Source organism: Anomaloglossus baeobatrachus, chromosome 11, assembly GCF_048569485.1.
Source record: "Anomaloglossus baeobatrachus isolate aAnoBae1 chromosome 11, aAnoBae1.hap1, whole genome shotgun sequence".
NCBI lineage: Eukaryota > Metazoa > Chordata > Amphibia > Anura > Aromobatidae > Anomaloglossus > Anomaloglossus baeobatrachus.
The window spans coordinates 3,084,732-3,107,043 of NC_134363.1; the positions used below are offsets into that span (position 1 = coordinate 3,084,732).

The 22,312-nt window shown below is 56.7% G+C and overlaps 1 protein-coding gene across 11 annotated transcripts in view; it reads left to right on the forward strand.

The window, feature by feature from the left end:
* The window catches only part of EIF4G3 (eukaryotic translation initiation factor 4 gamma 3), a 90,721-nt gene that overhangs the window by 12,295 nt on the left and 56,114 nt on the right, over positions 1 to 22,312 (forward strand). For 4 of the 11 annotated variants that reach the window (XM_075327927.1, XM_075327929.1, XM_075327928.1 and 1 more), the window contains exons 3-9: positions 1,019 to 1,051; positions 2,786 to 2,806; positions 5,772 to 5,957; positions 6,036 to 6,150; positions 6,226 to 6,332; positions 6,407 to 6,529; positions 12,742 to 12,883. In XM_075327927.1, coding sequence (XP_075184042.1) covers positions 1,019 to 1,051; positions 2,786 to 2,806; positions 5,772 to 5,957; positions 6,036 to 6,150; positions 6,226 to 6,332; positions 6,407 to 6,529; positions 12,742 to 12,883 — 727 coding nt within the window. The remainder of the gene's footprint in view (positions 1 to 1,018; positions 1,052 to 2,785; positions 2,807 to 5,771; positions 5,958 to 6,035; positions 6,151 to 6,225; positions 6,333 to 6,406; positions 6,530 to 12,741; positions 12,884 to 22,312) is intronic. The other 7 variants (XM_075327932.1, XM_075327934.1, XM_075327933.1 and 4 more) reach the window with 6 other exon arrangements.

Genomic DNA, 22,312 nt, shown 5'->3' on the forward strand with positions numbered 1-22,312 from the left:
CACTGCTGGCACAGGGGGGGTCCTGCAGGCACAGGGGGGGTCCTGCAGGCACAGGGGGGGTCCTGCAGGCACAGGGGGGGTCCTGCAGGCACAGGGGGGGTCCTGCAGGCACAGGGGGGGTCCTGCTGGCACAGGGGGGGTCCTGCTGGCATAGGGGGGGTCCTGCTGACACAGGGGGGGTCCTGCTGGCACTGGGGGGTCCTGCTGGCACTGGGGGGGGGGTCCTGCTGGCATAGGGGGGGTCCTGCTGGCATAGGGGGGGGTCCTGCTGGCACAGGGGGGGTCCTGCTGGCACAGGGGGGTCCTTCTAGCATAGGGGGGGGTCCTGCTTGCACGGGGGGGGTCCTGCTGGCACAGGGGGGTCCTGCTGGCATAGGGGGGTCCTGCTGGCATAGGGGGGGTACTGCTGGCACAGGGGGGGTCCTGCTGGCATAGGGGGGTCCTGCTGGCATAGGGGGGGTCCTGCTGGCACGGGGGGGGGTCCTGCTGGCACAGGGGGGAGGTCCTGCTGGCATAGGGGGGGGTCCTGCTGGCACGGGGGGGGTCCTGCTGGCACGGGGGGGGGTCCTGCTGGCACAGGGGGGGTCCTGCTGGCACAGGGGGGAGGTCCTGCTGGCACAGGGGGGGGTCCTGCTGGCACAGGGGGGAGGTCCTGCTGGCACAGGGGGGGTCCTGCTGTCACAGGGGGGGGTCCTGCTGGCACAGGGGGGGTCCTGCTGGCACAGGGGGGGTCCTGCTGGCACAGGGGGGGTCCTGCTGGCACAGGGGGGAGGTCCTGCTGGCACAGGGGGGAGGTCCTGCTGGCACAGGGGGGGTCCTGCTGGCACAGGGGGGGGTCTTGCTGGCACAGGGGGGTCCTGCTGGCACAGGGGGCTTTTGCTGGCCCTCGGGCACTGCGCAGCTTTCCTCGGTTGGGGGTTTGGGGTGGGATCCTCGGGGGCCGTGGCTTTTCCTGTGCTGCTTGATCTTGTGTTTCTGTCCCTCTTTTTTGTGATTGTCTTTTTGCCCCTCTCTATAGTTTGCAGCCGGACCCCGACCGACACATCACCAGGTACGGTAACTTCCATCACCCTTCTGCTCTCACCAACTAGTCACTGACTAACCTTTGACCCGGGCACAATGGGAGTCAGCGGACTGTCAGATGGGGAGTGATGCTGGCACTGTAGGGTGCTGGATCCGTCAGCTGGGGGCGCTCTCTGGGACGCTGGCTTCTTTGCATTGTTCCCTCTGTTTTGTCTGGGGCCTGTCCTCCCCCTGCTGGTGGAGACAAATGATGAACCCTTCCCACCACTTTCCCCATTGTGGGTTTTCTATCAAGCTAAGTTTATGCCCCCGTGCGTGGGAGCTGAGGCCGGGGTGGGGGTGTCGTGCGTGGGAGCTGAGACTGGGGGGGACCCGTGTATGGGAGCTGAGGCCGAGGGGGGGGACCCATGCGTGGGAGCTGAGGCCGGGGGGGGGGGACGTCAAGAATGCAGAATTAAAAGCTCCAGAATGTTATCGCGAGGGGAGGCCTGTGAGGGTGACACCAGCACCCTGCAGATGAAGGCTATGAGGCTGCTTGGGAGGGGAGGCCCTTGTTGGGGGAATCTCATGTGTGTGTGTGGGGGAGGCTCGTGTGTGTGGGGGGGAGGCTGGTGTGTGTGTGTGTGGGGGAGAGGCTCGTGTGTGGGGGAGGCTCATGTGTGTGTGTGTGTGTGGGGGGGAAGGCTGGTGTGTGTTGGGGGGGAAGGCTGGTGTGTGTGTGGGGGGGGAAGACTGGTGTGTGTGTGTGTGTGTGTGTGGGGGGGGGGCTGGTGTGTGTGTGTGGGGGGGGGGAGGCTGGTGTGTGTGGGGGGGAGGCTCGTGTGTGTGGGGGGGAGGCTGGTGTGTGTGTGTGGGGGAGAGGCTCATGTGTGTGTGGGGGGGGGAGGCTGGTGTGTGTGGGGGAGAGGCTCATGTGTGGGGGAGGCTCGTGTGTGTGTCTGTGGGGGGGGGGAGGCTGGTGTGTGTGTGTGTGTGTGTTTGTGGGGGGGAAGGCTGGTGTGTGTGTGTGTGTGTGTGTGGGGGGGCTGGTGTGTGTGTGTGGGGGGGGGGGAGGCTGGTGTGTGTGTGGGGGGGGGGGAGGCTGGTGTGTGTGGGGGGGAGGCTGGTGTGTGTGTGTGGGGGAAGGCTCATGTGTGTGTGGGGGGGAGGCTGGTGTGTGTGGGGGAGAGGCTCATGTGTGGGGGAGGCTCGTGTGTGTGTCTGTGGGGGGGGGAGGCTGGTGTGTGTGTGTGTTTGTGGGGGGGAAGGCTGGTGTGTGTCTGTGGGGGGGGGGGAGGCTGGTGTGTGTGTGGGGGGGGAGAGGCTCGTGTGTGGGGGAGGCTCGTGTGTGTGTCTGTGGGGGGGAGGCTGGTGTGTGTGGGGGGGAGGCTCGTGTGTGTGGGGGGGAGGCTGGTGTGTGTGTGTGGGGGAAGGCTCATGTGTGTGTGGGGGGGAGGCTGGTGTGTGTGGGGGAGAGGCTCATGTGTGGGGGAGGCTCGTGTGTGTGTCTGTGGGGGGGGGAGGCTGGTGTGTGTGTGTGTGTTTGTGGGGGGGAAGGCTGGTGTGTGTCTGTGGGGGGGGGGGAGGCTGGTGTGTGTGTGGGGGGGGAGAGGCTCGTGTGTGGGGGAGGCTCGTGTGTGTGTCTGTGGGGGGGGAGGCTGGTGTGTGTGGGGGGGAGGTCTGTGGGTGGGCGGAGGCTCGTGTGGGGGAGCAGAGGCCCGAGTGATGGCTGTTACTGATTTCTTTCCTGTCTTCTTGCTTTCTGCTGCTTTCTTTCCTGAAGGGAGGATTCCGCCCCATCCAGGTAATTCCTGCTCGTGCTGCGCGGCCGCCCTGTACCCATCATCTGTGCACAGCAAACAAGCAGTGACATTAGCAGCACAGCTCCGGTATTCGGGGTGATGGCGCTGTGCCTCCCCACGGTCTACATGATTAGTATCCTGCTCCCTATAGATGAACGGCTCCAGGAGGCTCAGCAGCTCCTTATTCCCAGCTCTGGGCATTCTGCCCCCTGCAGGCCACGTCCCCGGCTCACCCTGATCCTGCAGGCCACGTCCCCGGCTCACCCTGATCCTGCAGGCCACGTCCCCGGCTCACCCTGATCCTGCAGGCCACGTCCCCGGCTCACCCTGATCCTGCAGGCCACGTCCCCGGCTCACCCTGATCCTGCAGGCCACGTCCCCGGCTCACCCTGATCCTGCAGGCCACGTCCCCAGCTCACCCTGATCCTGCAGGCCACGTCCCCGGCTCACCCTGATCCTGCAGGCCACGTCCCCGGCTCACCCTGATCCTGCAGGCCACGTCCCCGGCTCACTTTGATCCTGCAGGCCACATCCCTGATTGCAGCTCTGGCTGTGTATGCAGCGCTGTGCTGGTTAGCGGCCTGATTGCAGCTCTGGCTGTGTATGCAGCGCTGTGCTGGTTAGCGGCCTGATTGCAGCTCTGGCTGTGTATGCAGCGCTGTGCTGGTTAGCGGCCTGATTGCAGCTCTGGCTGGTTAGCGCAGCTGCTGTGTGTTAGCTGAGCAGGAGCGTTGTACATGGGGGGTCTCGCCATCACTCACCTCCTCCTCATGTAGTGCTGGCAGTGGTCCCCTAGTGGCCGCTCAGTGCCGGGGGGGTGATAGTGCCCCCATAGTGGCCGCTCAGTGCCGGGGGGGTGATAGTGCCCCCGTAGTGGCCGCTCAGTGCCGGGGGGCGGTGATAGTGCCCCCGTAGTGGCCGCTCAGTGCCGGGGGGCGGTGATAGTGCCCCCGTAGTGGCCGCTCAGTGGCGGGGGGGGCGGTGATAGTGGCCCTGTAGTGGGCGCTCAGTGCTGGGGGGGTGATAGTGCCCCCGTAGTGGCCGCTCAGTGCTGGGGGGGGGGTGATAGTGCCCCCGTAGTGGCCGCTCAGTGCTGGGGGGGGGGTGATAGTGCCCCCGTAGTGGGCGCTCAGTGCTGGGGGGGGCGGTGATAGTGCTCCCGTAGTGGCCGCTCAGTTCCGGGGGGGGTGATAGTGCCCTCGTAGTGGCCGCTCAGTTCCGGGGGGGTGATAGTGCCCTCGTAGTGGCCGCTCAGTGCTGGAGGGGGGGTGATAGTGCCCCCGTAGTGGGCGCTCAGTGCTGGGGGGGGCGGTGATAGTGCTCCCGTAGTGGCCGCTCAGTTCCGGGGGGGTGATAGTGCTCCTGTAGTGGCCGCTCAGTTCCGGGGGGGTGATAGTGCCCTCGTAGTGGCCGCTCAGTTCCGGGGGGGTGATAGTGCCCCCGTAGTGGCCGCTCAGTGTCGGGGGGGTGATAGTGCCCCCGTAGTGGCCGCTCAGTGCTGGGGGGGGGGGTGATAGTGCCCCCGTAGTGGCCGCTCAGTGCTGGGGGGGAGGGTGATAGTGCCCCCGTAGTGGCCGCTCGGTGCTGGGGGGGGGGCGGTGATAGTGCCCCCGTAGTGGCCGCTCGGTGCTGGGGGGGGGGGGGTGATAGTGCCCCCGTAGTGGCCGCTCAGTGCCGGGGGGGTGATAGTGCCCCCGTAGTGGCCGCTCGGTGCTGGGGGGGGCGGGTGATAGTGCCCCCGTAGTGGCCGCTCAGTGCCGGGGGGGGTGGTAGTGCCCCCGTAGTGGGCGCTCAGTGCCGGGGGGGTGATAGTGCCCCCGTAGTGGCCGCTCAGTGCTGGGGGGGGGGGGTGATAGTGCCCCCGTAGTGGCCGCTCAGTGCTGGGGGGGAGGGTGATAGTGCCCCCGTAGTGGCCGCTCGGTGCTGGGGGGGAGGGTGATAGTGCCCCCGTAGTGGCCCGCTCGGTGCTGGGGGGGGCGGTGATAGTGCCCCCGTAGTGGCCGCTCGGTGCTGGGGGGGGGGGGTGATAGTGCCCCCGTAGTGGCCGCTCAGTGCCGGGGGGGTGATAGTGCCCCCGTAGTGGCCACTCGGTGCTGGGGGGGGCGGTGATAGTGCCCCCGTAGTGGCCGCTCAGTGCCGGGGGGGGTGGTAGTGCCCCCGTAGTGGGCGCTCAGTGCCGGGGGGGTGATAGTGCCCCCGTAGTGGCCGCTCAGTGCTGGGGGGGGGGGGTGATAGTGCCCCCGTAGTGGCCGCTCAGTGCTGGGGGGGGTGATAGTGCCCCCGTAGTGGCCGCTCAGTGCCGGGGGGGGTGATAGTGTCCCCGTAGTGGGCGCTCAGTGCCGGGGGGGGTGATAGTGCCCCCGTAGTGGCCGCTCAGTGCTGGGGGGGGGGGGGTGATAGTGCCCCCGTAGTGGCCGCTCAGTGCTGGGGGGGGGGTGATAGTGCCCCCGTAGTGGCCGCTCAGTGCTGGGGGGGGGGGTGATAGTGCCCCCGTAGTGGGCGCTCAGTGCTGGGGGGGGGGTGATAGTGCCCCCGTAGTGGCCAGTGCTGGGGGGGAGGGTGATAGTGCCCCCGTAGTGGCCGCTCAGTGCTGGGGGGGGCGGGTGATAGTGCCCCCGTAGTGGCCGCTCAGTGCCGGGGGGGGGTGATAGTGCCCCCGTAGTGGCCGCTCAGTGCCGGGGGGGGGGGGGTGATAGTGCCCCCGTAGTGGCCGCTCAGTGCCGGGGGGGGGGTGATAGTGCCCCCGTAGTGGCCGCTCAGTGCTGGGGGGGGGGAGTGATAGTGCCCCCGTAGTGGCCGCTCAGTGCTGGGGGGGAGGGTGATAGTGCCCCCGTAGTGGCCGCTCGGTGCTGGGGGGGCGGTGATAGTGCCCCCGTAGTGGGCGCTCAGTGCTGGGGGGGGTGATAGTGCCCTTATGGCCGCTGCTCTCGTCTCCGGTGTCTTAGCGCTTTTTGCTCTTCTCTCCAGCAGTTTTTCCAGAGGCCACAGATTCAGCCGCCACGTGCCACCATACAGAACAGCAACCCTTCCATCCGAGCGAGTGCACAGACCCCCACCGCCGCCGTGTACCAGACCAACCAGCACATTATGATGGTGAATCACCTGCCCATGCCGTACGCCATGCCCCAGGGGCCCCAGTACTGTATCCCTCAGGTACCGCAGCCCCCGCCGCTGTATCTCTGCACCGCGCCCCCCGCACTGGGTGTAATGGTCTCCTCTCTGTCTCGCCAGTATCGACACAGCACGCCTCCGTATTTGGGACCCCCTCAGCAGTACCCGGTGCAGCCCCCTGGGCCGAGCCCATTTTATCCAGGCCCAGGACCCGGGGATTTCCCGACCCCGTACGGTAAGGACGGCCGCGGCGCTCGCCTGTACAGGGGGGTCATGGTGGGTTTGCTGAGCTTTCCCTGTCACATTTTAGGGACCCCGTTTTACCCCAGTCAGCCGGTGTATCCATCAGCGCCCATCATAGTGCCTACACAGCAGCCGCAGCAGCCACCGCCCCCCACCAAGAGGGAGAAGAAGACGGTGAGCAGCCGCGGCCGGACGACGGACCCCCGCACCCCGCTCATACCTCACTGCAAATCTTCCTTCACTTCCAGATCCGCATCCGAGACCCCAATCAGGGCGGCAAAGACATCACCGAGGAGATCATGTCAGGGGGAGGCAGCCGAAATCCCACCCCGCCAATCCTCAGGCCCAGCTCCACACCCACACCCCCTCAGGTAAGCTTCACTGGTGGGGACAATGTCTGCGCAGACTACGGGGAGCAGCCTGCAGGGGGCGCTGCAAACACCACCCATCACTACAGCATTGCCCTCCATGCCGGGTCTGGGAGGTCACAGGTGGTCTGGGTGCAGCCCCTTGTTACTGCATGGCTTTTACCACAGTCACCTCCGTATCCTGGCTCCTGCCATGATGCTCATTGGCACAGACATACACTGGGTACGGAAAGTATTCACACCCCTTTACATTTTCCCCACTTTGTTGCATTGCAGCTGTTTGGTACATGTTTCTCATTAATGTGCACTCTGCCCCCATCCCCCCTCGTCCCATCCCCCCCTCGTCCCATCCCCCCCTCGTCCCATCCCCCCATCTTGTCAGAGAAAAACAGAAATGTAGAAATTGTGGCACATTTATTAAACAAGAAAAGCTGAAATCTCACATGGTGATAAGTATTCAGCCCCTTTGCTCAGTATATCACATGGTGATAAGTATTCAGCCCCTTTGCTCAGTATATCACATGGTGATAAGTATTCAGCCCCTTTGCTCAGTATAACACATGGTCATAAGTATTCAGTCCCTTTGCTCAGTATATCACATGGTCATAAGTATTCAGCCCCTTTGCTCAGTATATCCCATGGTCATAAGTATTCAGTCCCTTTGCTCAGTATATCACATGGTGATAAGTATTCAGCCCCTTTGCTCAGTATATCCCATGGTCATAAGTATTCAGCCCCTTTCCTCAGTATATCACATGGTGATAAGTATTCAGCCCCTTTGCTCAGTATATCCCATGGTCATAAGTATTCAGCCCCTTTGCTCAGTATATCCCATGGTCATAAGTATTCAGCCCCTTTGCTCAGTATATCCCATGGTTATTAGTATTCAGCCCCTTTGCTCAGTATATCACATGGTCATAAGTATTCAGCCCCTTTGCGCAGTGTTGAGTAGAAGCCCCCTCCCTTTTGAGCTAGTACAGCCATGAGTCTTCTTGGGATCCTGGATTAGGGGATCCTCGGCCATTCTTCCTTGCAGATCCTCTCCAGTGTCGTCAGGTTGGATGGTGAACGTTGGTGGACGCCGTTTTCAGGTCTCTCCAGAGATGCTCAGTTGGGTTTAGGTCAGGGCTCTGGCTGGGCCGGTCAGGAATGGTCACAGAGCTGTTCTGAAGCCGCTCCTTTGTTATTTTAGCTGTGTGCTTAGGGTCATTGTCTTGTTGGAAGGTGAAGCTTCGGCCAAGTCTGAGGTCCACAGCATCTGGAAGAGGTTTTCTTCCAGGATATCTTTGCACTTGGCTGCATTCATCTTTCCATCAATTGTAACCAGTTGTCCTGTCCCCCCATAGCATGATGCTGCCACCACCATGCTTCACTGTGGGGATTGTATTGGGCAGGTGATGAGCAGGGCCTGTTTTTTTCCACACATATTCTTAGAATTATCACATAAAGTTCTCTCTTCGTCTCATCAGACCAGGGAATCTTATTTCTCATAGTCTGGGATCCTTCATGTGTCTTTTTGCAAACTCTATGCGGCTTTCATATGTCTTGCACTGAGGAGAGGCTTCCATCGGCCGCTCTGCCATAAAGGCCCGACTGGTGGAGGCTGCAGTAACGGGCCGCTCTGTCATAAAGGCCCGACTGGTAGAGGCTGCAGTGACAGGTGACTTTGTGGAGCTTTCTCCCATCCCCCTACTGCGTCTCTGGAGCTCGGCCGCAGTGATCTTGGGGTTCTTCTTTTTACCTCTCTCACCAAAGCTCCTCTCCCACGATTGCTCAGTTTGGCTGGACGGCCGGGTCTAGGAAGAGTTCTGCTGGTCCCAAACTTCTTCCATGTAAGGATTACGGAGGCCACTGTGCTCTGAGGAACCTTGAGTACTGCAGACATTCTTTTCTAACCTTGGCCAGATCTGTGCCTTGCCACAATTCTGTCTCTGAGCTCCTTGGGCAGTTCCTTTGGCCTCATTATTGTCACTTGGTGTGACATGCTGTGAGGACATAGGGATATATTCTGAGCTATAAGCCATATTCATATAGCCGCCATCTTGTCAAGCTTCAATCAGTATGCTAATGAACCTGAGGAAATTGTCTGTTTAGCAGTGGCTTGAGCAAAAGGTAATCCCCTCTGATATGGAACTTAGGTGTCCTGTTCAGGCCTTGAGAACACAAAAGAGAAGGAAGACCCCCTCTGGGACGCTGTGGAAGAAGTCACAGATTAACAGGCATCCTGCAGTCCCCACACAGACCGCCACCAGGAATAAATGTTGACTATTTCGTGAGCCGTGCTTCCTATAAATTTGTCAGGCAGAAATCTGGCATCAGGGCAGGCTGACGATCCCAGCACATATTTTATTTAGGTGTGGGACCTTTGTAGGTAGCCCATACTTGATATTGGCCAGTGGGGGACCAGCAGACCAGCCATATGTCCTATCATTGTGAAGGTAAAATCATAACTGTCACAATGAGAGCATTGGCGTCCGCCTACGACGTTCCCAGGCAGAGGTATGGCCAATAATCACTTTGGGATATTATTTTAGAGTCAAGACAGGGGTGGAGCGGTGCTCCCCTGTGAGGTCACAGGTAGGAGGGGACAGGGATTGTAGCCACTTTGATAAACCCAGTTCAGCCATTCTTAGCTCGTCTTTGCTCGGGGGTCAAGTGTGCTACACCTGTGAGAAAGTCCCTGGGGCCCTGGTCTACAGCGCCCCCCCCGTGGCCAGATGCATAAGGTAACTGCATGATCTGCCTCTGTTTGTAACCCATGCTTTGATTGTAACTGTACTCTGACATATGTATATTCTGTAGATCCCCTATTGTATATATTGTAGTTTCTAGTGTGCTTTAGGCGATTAAATTATATAATTAATCCTGGGCTGTTCTGTTATCTCGATCTTGAATCCCACGTCTGTGTGTTCGGCTAATAGTTACCGTGAAGCGGTTGGTGGCAGCGAATTGTGCCAAGGATTATTGTGGGGAGGCCAGTGAGATTCGGGGAGATTTTATATATTCCGCCCGCAGAGGTCGGGGGAATATATACCTTACTCTCACCGGGGACCCTTCAATAATCGGCATAAGTAGTATAGCGGCCTCCTTGCTTATTGTCGGGCAGTTCCATAATTGGCCTGACTATAAGAGGGGCGCTAGAGAGCAGGCAGGGTGGTGGAAAGGGGGGGTGTAGCTTCCGCTTCCTACCACACCCCTTTTCATCACACATGCAGTGTGAGGTGTGAGGTGTTATATACACAGGTGTGCGCCTTTCCAAATCACATCCTATCAGTGTAATTACACACAGCTGGACCCCAATGAAGGAGGAGGAAATGGACAGCATGGGACTTACATATGAGTGTCTGAGCAAAGGGGCTGAATACTTATCACCATGTGATATACTGAGCAAAGGGGCTGAATACTTATCACCATGTGATATACTGAGCAAAGGGGCTGAATACTTATCACCATGTGATATACTGAGCAAAGGGGCTGAATACTTATCACCATGTGATATACTGAGCAAAGGGGCTGAATACTTATGACCATGTGTTATACTGAGCAAAGGGGCTGAATACTTATCACCATGTGATATACTGAGCAAAGGGGCTGAATACTTATCACCATGTGATATACTGAGCAAAGGGGCTGAATACTTATCACCATGTGATATACTGAGCAAAGGGGCTGAATACTTATCACCATGTGATATACTGAGCAAAGGGGCTGAATACTTATGACCATGTGTTATACTGAGCAAAGGGGCTGAATACTTATGACCATGTGTTATACTGAGCAAAGGGGCTGAATACTTATGACCATGTGATATACTGAGCAAAGGGGCTGAATACTTATCACCATGTGAGATTTCAGGTTTTCTTGTTTAATAAATTTGCAAAAATGTCTACATTTTTGTTTTTTTCTGTCAAGATGGGGTATGGGGGGCAGAGTGTACATTAATGAGGATTTATCAAATGGCTGCAATGCAACAAAGACGGGAAAAATGTAAAGGGATGTGAATACTTTCCATACCCACAGTACTGGTCCTGTGATCCAGCCAGGCCGGCTATCTGCGGAGCTGTGCAATAGTCTCTGTACACGGGATCGACTACTGTGATGTGCTGCACCCTAGACCCCGGGCTGATGCTCCCACCTGTGCGGATCTGTCCCCGGTGACCGCAGTTTGGGACCAACTTAGATGACTCTGGGGTAAATCCGCTTCGTATACAGCGGTCCTCACTCTGATGGTGGATTCAGGGGTAGGAAGAGGGACTTCAACGTGGATGATCCTACCTGAGAGGCGGCTTTCCAGGAAACAAAGCGTGTGGGGGGCCGGTGACGTGCGTGTGGGGGGCCGGTGACGTGCGTGTGGGGGGCCGGTGACGTGCGTGTGGGGGGCCGGGGACGTGCGTGTGGGGGGCCGGGGACGTGCGTGTGGGGGGCCGGGGACATGCGTGTGGGGGGCCGGAGCCGCGGCTGCCTGTAGCTTTATTTTCGGGAGCTCGGCCGGTGGAGCTGACCTCTGCAGATTTCTCCTGGCGTCTTTACTTGCTGGGGCGGGCGTCTCCTCAGGGTTCATATCGCAGGGTACGTGGCTGATAGTGGAGCATTGGTGGGGTCATCAGCCCGAGGCTCGTTGTAGTGAGTGTCAGCTCTTGTGTCAGGCGATGCGGTTACGTCTCTGTCCATCTCTCCTGATTGTAATGTCTTTCTCTTTCCTTCTTTTTATGTTTCCTTTTCTTTCTCACCTTAAATTTACTTGAATTGACTCCTATTTTGTTTGTGATTTGTGCTTCTTTTTTGTTTCACGCTCCCCCACCCCGCCTTCTCTCCCCCGCCCCGCCTTCTCTCCCCCGCCCCGCCTTCTCTCCCCCGCCCCGCCTTCTCTCCCCCGCCCCGCCTTCTCTCCCCCGCCCCGCCTTCTCTCCCCCGCCCCGCCTTCTCTCCCCCGCCCCGCCTTCTCTCCCCCGCCCCGCCTTCTCTCCCCCGCCCCGCCTTCTCTCCCCCGCCCCGCCTTCTCTCCCCCGCCCCGCCTTCTCTCCCCCGCCCCGCCTTCTCTCCCCCGCCCCGCCTTCTCTCCCCCGCCCCGCCTTCTCTCCCCCGCCCCGCCTTCTCTCCCCCGCCCCGCCTTCTCTCCCCCGCCCCGCCTTCTCTCCCCCGCCCCGCCTTCTCTCCCCCGCCCCGCCTTCTCTCCCCCGCCCCGCCTTCTCTCCCCCGCCCCGCCTTCTCTCCCCCGCCCCGCCTTCTCTCCCCCCGCCCCGCCTTCTCTCCCCCGCCCCGCCTTCTCTCCCCCCGCCCCGCCTTCTCTCCCCCGCCCCCGCCTTCTCTCCCCCGCCCCGCCTTCTCTCCCCCCGCCCCGCCTTCTCTCCCCCGCCCCGCCTTCTCTCCCCCGCCCCGCCTTCTCTCCCCCGCCCCGCCTTCTCTCCCCCGCCCCGCCTTCTCTCCCCCGCCCCGCCTTCTCTCCCCCGCCCCGCCTTCTCTCCCCCGCCCCGCCTTCTCTCCCCCGCCCCGCCTTCTCTCCCCCGCCCCGCCTTCTCTCCCCCGCCCCGCCTTCTCTCCCCCGCCCCGCCTTCTCTCCCCCGCCCCGCCTTCTCTCCCCCGCCCCGCCTTCTCTCCCCCGCCCCGCCTTCTCTCCCCCGCCCCGCCTTCTCTCCCCCGCCCCGCCTTCTCTCCCCCGCCCCGCCTTCTCTCCCCCGCCCCGCCTTCTCTCCCCCGCCCCGCCTTCTCTCCCCCGCCCCGCCTTCTCTCCCCCGCCCCGCCTTCTCTCCCCCGCCCCGCCTTCTCTCCCCCCGCCCCGCCTTCTCTCCCCCGCCCCGCCTTCTCTCCCCCGCCCCGCCTTCTCTCCCCCCTCCGTCCCGCCTTCTCTCCCCCCTCCGTCCCGCCTTCTCTCCCCCCTCCGTCCCGCCTTCTCTCTCCCCTCCGTCCCGCCTTCTCTTTCCCCTCCGTCCCGCCTTCTCTTTCCCCTCCGTCCCGCCTTCTCTTTCCCCCTCTCCGTCCCGCCTTCTCTTTCCCCCTCTCCGTCCCGCCTTCTCTTTCCCCCTCCGTCCCGCCTTCTCTTTCCCCCTCTCCGTCCCGCCTTCTCTTTCCCCCTCTCCGTCCCGCCTTCTCTTTCCCCCTCCGTCCCGCCTTCTCTTTCCCCTCCGTCCCGCATGTTCTGCTGTCACTTCCTAACCCTCCTCATTTTGGGATTTTCTGTTGTGCTGTCTGCCTCGCTTTTCTCCCTGTTTCGCTAGATTTTCTGTTCCCGCGCTCATTATCATCCTCTTTTGTACTTCAAATCCCAGCAGCTGCCAAACCCGGCTCCTGAGCACAGTCCAGTGGTGTATGGCACTGTGGAGAGCCCTCATCTCACTGCCGCCCGGGAGCACAAAACAGGTAGGAGCCCCCCAGCCCCCATACCCTGCAGCGAACACAGATCAGTGCAGAGACTCCACCTCCAGAATAGAGAGCGCAGCTCTGGAGTATAATACAGGAGGTATCTCAGGATCAGTAATATATGTACACCACAGTGACTGCACCAGTAGAATAGTGAGTGCAGCTCTGGAGTGTAATACAGGAGGTAACTCAGGATCAGTAATGTATGTACACAGTGACTGCACCAGCAAAATAGTGAGTGCAGCTCTGGAGGATAATACAGGAGGTACCTCAGGATCAGTAATGTATGTACACAGTGACTGCACCAGCAGAATAGTGAGTGCAGCTCTGGAATATAATACAGGAGGTAACTCAGGATCAGTAATGTATGTACACAGTGACTGCACCAGCAAAATAGTGAGTGCAGCTCTGGAGGATAATACAGGAGGTACCTCAGGATCAGTAATGTATGTACACAGTGACTGCACCAGCAGAATAGTGAGTGCAGCTCTGGAGTATAATACAGGAGGTAACTCAGGATCAGTAATGTAATGTATGTACACAGTGACTGCACCAGCAGAATATTGAGTGCAGCTCTGGAGTATAATACAGGAGGTAACTCAGGATCAGTAGTGTAATGTATATACACAGTGACTGCACCAGCAGAATAGTGAGTGCAGCTCTGGAGTATAATACAGCAAGTAACTCAGGATCAGTAATGTATGTACACAGTGACTGCACCAGCAGAATAGTGAGTGCAGCTCTGGAGTATAATACAGGAGGTAATTCAGGATCAGTAATGTATATACACAGTGACTGCACCAGCAGAATAGTGAGTGCAGCTCTGGAGTATAATACAGGAGGTAACTCAGGATCAGTAATGTATGTACACAGTGACTGCACCAGCAGAATAGTGAATGCAGCTCTGGAGTATAATGCAGGAGGTAACTCAGGGTCAGTAATGTAATGTATGTACACAGTGACTGCATCAGCAGAATAGTGAGTGCAGCTCTGGAGTGTAATACAGGAAGTAACTCAGGATCAGTAATGTATATACACAGTGACTGCAACAGCAAAATAGTGAGTGCAGCTCTGGAGGATAATACAGGAGGTAACTCAGGATCAGTAATGTATATACACAGTGACTGCACCAGCAGAATAGTGAGTGCAGCTCTGAAGTATAATACAGGAGGTAACTCAGGATCAGTAATGTATGTACACAGTGACTGCACCAGCAGAATAGTGAGTGCAGCTCTGGAGTATAATACAGGAGGTAACTCAGGATCAGTAATGTAAAGTATGTGCACAGTGACTGCACCAGCAGAATAGTGAGTGCAGCTCTGGAGTATAATACAGGAGGTAATTCGGGATCAGTAATGTATGTACAGAGTGACTGCACCAGCAGAATAGTGAGTGCAGCTCTGGAGTATAATACAGGAGGTAATTCAGGATCAGTAATGTATGTACACAGTGACTGCACCTGCAGAATAGTGAGTGCAGCTCTGGAGTAGAATACAGGAGGTAACTCAGGATCAGTAATGTAATGTATGTGCACAGTGACTGCACCAGCAGAATAGTGAGTGCAGCTCTGGAGTATAATACAGGAGGTAACTCAGGATCAGTAATGTAATGTATGTACACAGTGACTGCACCAGCAGAATAGTGAGTGCAGCTCTGGAGTATAATACAGGAGGTAACTCAGGATCAGTAATGTAATGTATGTGCACAGTGACTGCACCAGCAGAATAGTGAGTGCAGCTCTGGAGTATAATACAGGAGGTAACTCAGGATCAGTAATATAATGTATGTACACAGTGACTGCTCCAGCAGAATAGTGAGTGCAGCTCTGGAGTATAATACAGGAGGTAACTCAGGATCAGTAATGTATGTACACAGTGACTGCACCAGCAGAATAGTGAGTGCAGCTCTGGAGTATAATACAGGAGGTAACTCAGGATCAGTAATGTATGTACACAGTGACTGCACCAGCAGAATAGTGAGTGCAGCTCTGGAGTATAATACAGGAGGTAACTCAGGATCAGTAATGTAATGTATGTGCACAGTGACTGCACCAGCAGAATAGTGAGTGCAGCTCTGGAGTATAATACAGGAGGTAACTCAGGATCAGTAATATAATGTATGTACACAGTGACTGCTCCAGCAGAATAGTGAGTGCAGCTCTGGAGTATAATACAGGAGGTAACTCAGGATCAGTAATGTATGTACACAGTGACTGCACCAGCAGAATAGTGAGTGCAGCTCTGGAGTATAATACAGGAGGTAACTCAGGATCAGTGCAGGCTGTTTTTTTTCTTTCCATTAACCCTTTCCTCTCCTTCCTATTGTCTTATCTTGCTGTGGTCTTGGTAAGCAGTGCTGATATTGGTGGCGGCTCCTCGGCTTCCTCCATGTGGGGGTCTTCCCTTGTCTCCTCTCTGCACTGAGGTCTCGGAGTCTCTCGGCTCCTTTAGTTTTGGTCCTCGGCCTCTCGCTGTTTTCTCTGCAGTGTGGGGTCCGGTCAGTGGCGAGTGATCGGGTTACCTCCTGTAGTTTGTGATTGTTGATATCCTGCAGTGTGGGGTCCGGTCAGTGGCGAGTGATCGGGTTACCTCCTGTAGTTTGTGATTGTTGATATTCTGCAGTGTGGGGTCCGGTCAGTGGCGAGTGATCGGGTTACCTCCTGTAGTTTGTGATTGTTGATATCCTGCAGTGTGGGGTCCGGTCAGTGGCGAGTGATCGGGTTACCTCCTGTAGTTTGTGATTGTTGATATCCTGCAGTGTGGTGTCCGGTCAGTGGCGAGTGATCGGGTTACCTCCTGTAGTCTGTGATTGTTGATATCCTGCAGTGTGGGGTCCGGTCAGTGGCGAGTGATCGGGTTATCTCCTGTAGTTTGTGATTGTTGATATCCTGCAGTGTGGGGTCCGGTCAGTGGCGAGTGATCGGGTTACCTCCTGTAGTTTGTGATTGTTGATATCCTGCAGTGTGGGGTCCGGTCAGTGGCGAGTGATCGGGTTACCTCCTGTAGTTTGTGATTGTTGATATTCTGCAGTGTGGGGTCCGGTCAGTGGCGAGTGATCGGGTTACCTCCTGTAGTCTGTGATTGTTGATATTCTGCAGTGTGGGGTCCGGTCAGTGTCGAGTGATCGGGTTACCTCCTGTAGTCTGTGATTGTTGATGTTCTGCAGTGTGGGGTCCGGTCAGTGGCGAGTGATCGGGTTATCTCCTGTAGTCTGTGATTGTTGATGTCCTGCAGTGTGGGGTCCGGTCAGTGGTGAGTGATCGGGTTACCTCCTGTAGTGTGTGATTGTTGATATCCTGCAGTGTGGGGTCCGGTCAGTGGCGAGTGATCGGGTTACCTCCTGTAGTTTGTGATTGTTGATATCCTGCAGTGTGGGGTCCGGTCAGTGGCGAGTGATCGGGTTACCTCCTGTAGTTTGGGATTGTTGATATTCTGCAGTGTGGGGTCCGGTCAGTGGTGAGTGATCGGGTTACCTCCTGTAGTGTGTGATTGTTGATATCCTGCAGTGTGGGGTCCGGTCATTGGCGAGTGATTGGGTTACCTCCTGTAGTTTGTGATTGTTGATGTCCTGCAGTGTGGGGTCCGGTCAGTGGCGAGTGATCGGGTTACCTCCTGTAGTTTGTGATTGTTGATATCCTGCAGTGTGGGGTCCGGTCAGTGGCGAGTGATCGGGTTATCTCCTGTAGTTTGTGATTGTTGATATCCTGCAGTGTGGGGTCTGGTCAGTGGCGAGTGATCGGGTTACCTCCTGTAGTTTGTGATTGTTGATATCCTGCAGTGTGGGGTCCGGTCAGTGGCGAGTCATCGGGTTACCTCCTGTAGTCTGTGATTGTTGATATTCTGCAGTGTGGGGTCCGGTCAGTGGCGAGTGATCGGGTTACCTCCTGTAGTTTGTGATTGTTGATGTCCTGCAGTGTGGGGTCCGGTCAGTGGCGAGTGATCGGGTTACCTCCTGTAGTTTGTGATTGTTGATGTCCTGCAGTGTGGGGTCCGGTCAGTGGCGAGTGATCGGGTTACCTCCTGTAGTTTGTCATTGTTGATGTCCTGCAGTGTGGGGTCCGGTCAGTGGCGAGTGATCGGGTTACCTCCTGTAGTTTGTGATTGTTGATATCCTGCAGTGTGGGGTCCGGTCAGTGGCGAGTGATCGGGTTACCTCCTGTAGTTTGTGATTGTTGATGTCCTGCAGTGTGGGGTCCGGTCAGTGGCGAGTGATCGGGTTATCTCCTGTAGTCTGTGATTGTTGATGTGCTGCAGTGTGGGGTCCGGTCAGTGGCGAGTGATCGGGTTACCTCATGTAGTTTGTGATTGTTGATATCCTGCAGTGTGGGGTCCGGTCAGTGGCGAGTGATCGGGTTACCTCCTGTAGTTTGTGATTGTTGATATCCTGCAGTGTGGGGTCCGGTCAGTGGCGAGTGATCGGGTTATCTCCTGTAGTCTGTGATTGTTGATATCCTGCAGTGTGGGGTCCGGTCAGTGGCGAGTGATCGGGTTACCTCCTGTAGTCTGTGATTGTTGATATCCTGCAGTGTGGGGTCCGGTCAGTGGCGAGTGATCGGGTTACCTCCTGTAGTCTGTGATTGTTGATATTCTGCAGTGTGGGGTCCGGTCAGTGGCGAGTGATCGGGTTACCTCCTGTAGTCTGTGATTGTTGATATCCTGCAGTGTGGGGTCCGGTCAGTGGCGAGTGATCGGGTTACCTCCTGTAGTTTGTGATTGTTGATATCCTGCAGTGTGGGGTCCGGTCAGTGGCGAGTGATCGGGTTACCTCCTGTAATCTGTGATTGTTGATATCCTGCAGTGTGGGGTCCGGTCAGTGGCGAGTGATCGGGTTACCTCCTGTAGTCTGTGATTGTTGATATTCTGCAGTGTGGGGTCCGGTCAGTGGTGAGTGATCGGGTTACCTCCTGTAGTCTGTGATTGTTGATATTCTGCAGTGTGGGGTCCGGTCAGTGGCGAGTGATCGGGTTACCTCCTGTAGTCTGTGATTGTTGATATTCTGCAGTGTGGGGTCCGGTCAGTGGCGAGTGATCGGGTTACCTCCTGTAGTGTGTGATTGTTGATATCCTGCAGTGTGGGGTCCGGTCAGTGGCGAGTGATCGGGTTACCTCCTGTAATCTGTGATTGTTGATATCCTGCAGTGTGGGGTCCGGTCAGTGGCGAGTGATCGGGTTACCTCCTGTAGTCTGTGATTGTTGATATTCTGCAGTGTGGGGTCCGGTCAGTGGCGAGTGATCGGGTTACCTCCTGTAGTGTGTGATTGTTGATATCCTGCAGTGTGGGGTCCGGTCAGTGGCGAGTGATCGGGTTACCTCCTGTAATCTGTGATTGTTGATATCCTGCAGTGTGGGGTCCGGTCAGTGGCGAGTGATCGGGTTACCTCCTGTAGTCTGTGATTGTTGATATTCTGCAGTGTGGGGTCCGGTCAGTGGTGAGTGATCGGGTTACCTCCTGTAGTCTGTGATTGTTGATATTCTGCAGTGTGGGGTCCGGTCAGTGGCGAGTGATCGGGTTACCTCCTGTAGTCTGTGATTGTTGATATTCTGCAGTGTGGGGTCCGGTCAGTGGCGAGTGATCGGGTTACCTCCTGTAGTTTGTGATTGTTGATATCCTGCAGTGTGGGGTCCGGTCAGTGGCGAGTGATCGGGTTACCTCCTGTAGTGTGTGATTGTTGATATTCTGCAGTGTGGGGTCCGGTCAGTGGCGAGTGATCGGGTTACCTCCTGTAGTTTGTGATTGTTGATATTCTGCAGTGTGGGGTCCGGTCAGTGGCGAGTGATCGGGTTATCTCCTGTAGTCTGTGATTGTTGATATCCTGCAGTGTGGGGTCCGGTCAGTGGCGAGTGATCGGGTTACCTCCTGTAGTTTGTGATTGTTGATATTCTGCAGTGTGGGGTCCGGTCAGTGGCGAGTGATCGGGTTACCTCCTGTAATCTGTGATTGTTGATATCCTGCAGTGTGGGGTCCGGTCAGTGGCGAGTGATCGGGTTACCTCCTGTAGTCTGTGATTGTTGATATTCTGCAGTGTGGGGTCCGGTCAGTGGCGAGTGATCGGGTTACCTCCTGTAGTCTGTGATTGTTGATATTCTGCAGTGTGGGGTCCGGTCAGTGGCGAGTGATCGGGTTACCTCCTGTAGTCTGTGATTGTTGATATCCTGCAGTGTGGGGTCCGGTCAGTGGCGAGTGATCGGGTTACCTCCTGTAGTTTGTGATTGTTGATATCCTGCAGTGTGGGGTCCGGTCAGTGGCGAGTGATCGGGTTACCTCCTGTAGTTTGTGATTGTTGATATTCTGCAGTGTGGGGTCCGGTCAGTGGCGAGTGATCGGGTTACCTCCTGTAGTTTGTGATTGTTGATATTCTGCAGTGTGGGGTCCGGTCAGTGGCGAGTGATCGGGTTACCTCGTGTAGTTTGTGATTGTTGATATTCTGCAGTGTGGGGTCCGGTCAGTGGCGAGTGATCGGGTTATCTCCTGTAGTTGTGCTGCAGTGTGGGGTCCGGTCAGTGGCGAGTGATCGGGTTACCGCCTGTAGTCTGTGATTGTTGATATTCTGCAGTGTGGGGTCCGGTCAGTGGCGAGTGATCGGGTTACCTCCTGTAGTTTGTGATTGTTGATATCCTGCAGTGTGGGGTCCGGTCAGTGGCGAGTGATCGGGTTACCTCCTGTAATCTGTGATTGTTGATATCCTGCAGTGTGGGGTCCGGTCAGTGGCGAGTGATCGGGTTACCTCCTGTAGTCTGTGATTGTTGATATTCTGCAGTGTGGGGTCCGGTCAGTGGCGAGTGATCGGGTTACCTCCTGTAGTTTGTGATTGTTGATATCCTGCAGTGTGGGGTCCGGTCAGTGGCGAGTGATCGGGTTACCTCCTGTAGTTTGTGATTGTTGATATTCTGCAGTGTGGGGTCCGGTCAGTGGCGAGTGATCGGGTTACCGCCTGTAGTCTGTGATTGTTGATATTCTGCAGTGTGGGGTCCGGTCAGTAGCGAGTGATCGGGTTACCGCCTGTAGTCTGTGATTGTTGATATCCTGCAGTGTGGGGTCCGGTCAGTGGCGAGTGATCGGGTTACCTCCTGTAGTTTCGGATTGTTGATATCCTGCAGTGTGGGGTCCGGTCAGTGGCGAGTGATCGGGTTACCTCCTGTAGTTTGTGATTGTTGATATCCTGCAGTGTGGGGTCCGGTCAGTGGCGAGTGATCGGGTTACCTCCTGTAGTTTGTGATTGTTGATATCCTGCAGTGTGGGGTCCGGTCAGTGGCGAGTGATCGGGTTACCTCCTGTAGTCTGTGATTGTTGATATTCTGCAGTGTGGGGTCCGGTCAGTGGTGAGTGATCGGGTTACCTCCTGTAGTCTGTGATTGTTGATATTCTGCAGTGTGGGGTCCGGTCAGTGGTGAGTGATCGGGTTACCTCCTGTAGTCTGTGATTGTTGATATTCTGCAGTGTGGGGTCCGGTCAGTGGCGAGTGACCGGGTTACCTCCTGTAGTCTGTGATTGTTGATATTCTGCAGTGTGGGGTCCGGTCAGTGGTGAGTGATCGGGTTACCTCCTGTAGTTTGTGATTGTTGATATCCTGCAGTGTGGGGTCCGGTCAGTGGCGAGTGATCGGGTTACCTCCTGTAGTTTGTGATTGTTGATATTCTGCAGTGTGGGGTCCGGTCAGTGGTGAGTGATCGGGTTACCTCCTGTAGTCTGTGATTGTTGATATCCTGCAGTGTGGGGTCCGGTCAGTGGCGAGTGATCGGGTTACCTCCTGTAGTCTGTGATTGTTGATATCCTGCAGTGTGGGGTCCGGTCAGTGGCGAGTGATCGGGTTACCTCCTGTAGTCTGTGATTGTTGATATCCTGCAGTGTGGGGTCCGGTCAGTGGCGAGTGATCGGGTTATCTCCTGTAGTCTGTGATTGTTGATGTCCTGCAGTGTGGGGTCCGGTCAGTGGTGAGTGATCGGGTTACCTCCTGTAGTTTGTGATTGTTGATATCCTGCAGTGTGGGGTCCGGTCAGTGGCGAGTGATCGGGTTATCTCCTGTAGTTTATGATTGTTGATGTCCTGCAGTGTGGGGTCCGGTCAGTGGCGAGTGATCGGGTTATCTCCTGTAGTTTATGATTGTTGATGTCCTGCAGTGTGGGGTCCGGTCAGTGGCGAGTGATCGGGTTACCTCCTGTAGTTTGTGATTGTTGATATCCTGCCGTGTGGGGTCCGGTCAGTAGCGAGTGATCGGGTTACATCCTGTAGTTTGGGATTGTTGATATTCTGCAGTGTGGGGTCCGGTCAGTGGCGAGTGATCGGGTTACCTCCTGTAGTTTGTGATTGTTGATATTCTGCAGTGTGGGGTCCGGTCAGTGGCGAGTGATCGGGTTACCTCCTGTAGTTTGTGATTGTTGATATCCTGCAGTGTGGGGTCCGGTCAGTGGCGAGTGATCGGGTTACCTCCTGTAGTTTGTGATTGTTGATATCCTGCAGTGTGGGGTCCGGTCAGTGATGAGTGATCGGGTTATCTCCTGTAGTTTGTGATTGTTGATATTCTGCAGTGTGGGGTCCGGTCAGTGGCGAGTGATCGGGTTACCTCCTGTAGTCTGTGATTGTTGATATCCTGCAGTGTGGGGTCCGGTCAGTGGCGAGTGATCGGGTTACCTCCTGTAGTTTGTGATTGTTGATATTCTGCAGTGTGGGGTCCGGTCAGTGGCGAGTTATCGGGTTACCTCCTGTAGTCTGTGATTGTTGATATTCTGCAATGTGGGGTCCGGTCAGTGGCAAGTGATCGGGTTATCTCCTGTAGTCTGTGATTGTTGATGTCCTGCAGTGTGGGGTCCGGTCAGTGGCGAGTGATCGGGTTATCTCCTGTAGTTTATGATTGTTGATGTCCTGCAGTGTGGGGTCCGGTCAGTGGCGAGTGATCGGGTTACCTCCTGTAGTTTGTGATTGTTGATGTTCTGCAGTGTGGGGTCCGGTCAGTGGCGAGTGATCGGGTTACCTCCTGTAGTTTGTGATTGTTGATATCCTGCCGTGTGGGGTCCGGTCAGTAGCGAGTGATCGGGTTACATCCTGTAGTTTGGGATTGTTGATATTCTGCAGTGTGGGGTCCGGTCAGTGGCGAGTGATCGGGTTACCTCCTGTAGTTTGTGATTGTTGATATTCTGCAGTGTGGGGTCCGGTCAGTGGCGAGTGATCGGGTTACCTCCTGTAGTTTGTGATTGTTGATATCCTGCAGTGTGGGGTCCGGTCAGTGGCGAGTGATCGGGTTACCTCCTGTAGTTTGTGATTGTTGATATCCTGCAGTGTGGGGTCCGGTCAGTGATGAGTGATCGGGTTATCTCCTGTAGTTTGTGATTGTTGATATTCTGCAGTGTGGGGTCCGGTCAGTGGCGAGTGATCGGGTTATCTCCTGTAGTTTGTGATTGTTGATATTCTGCAGTGTGGGGTCCGGTCAGTGGCG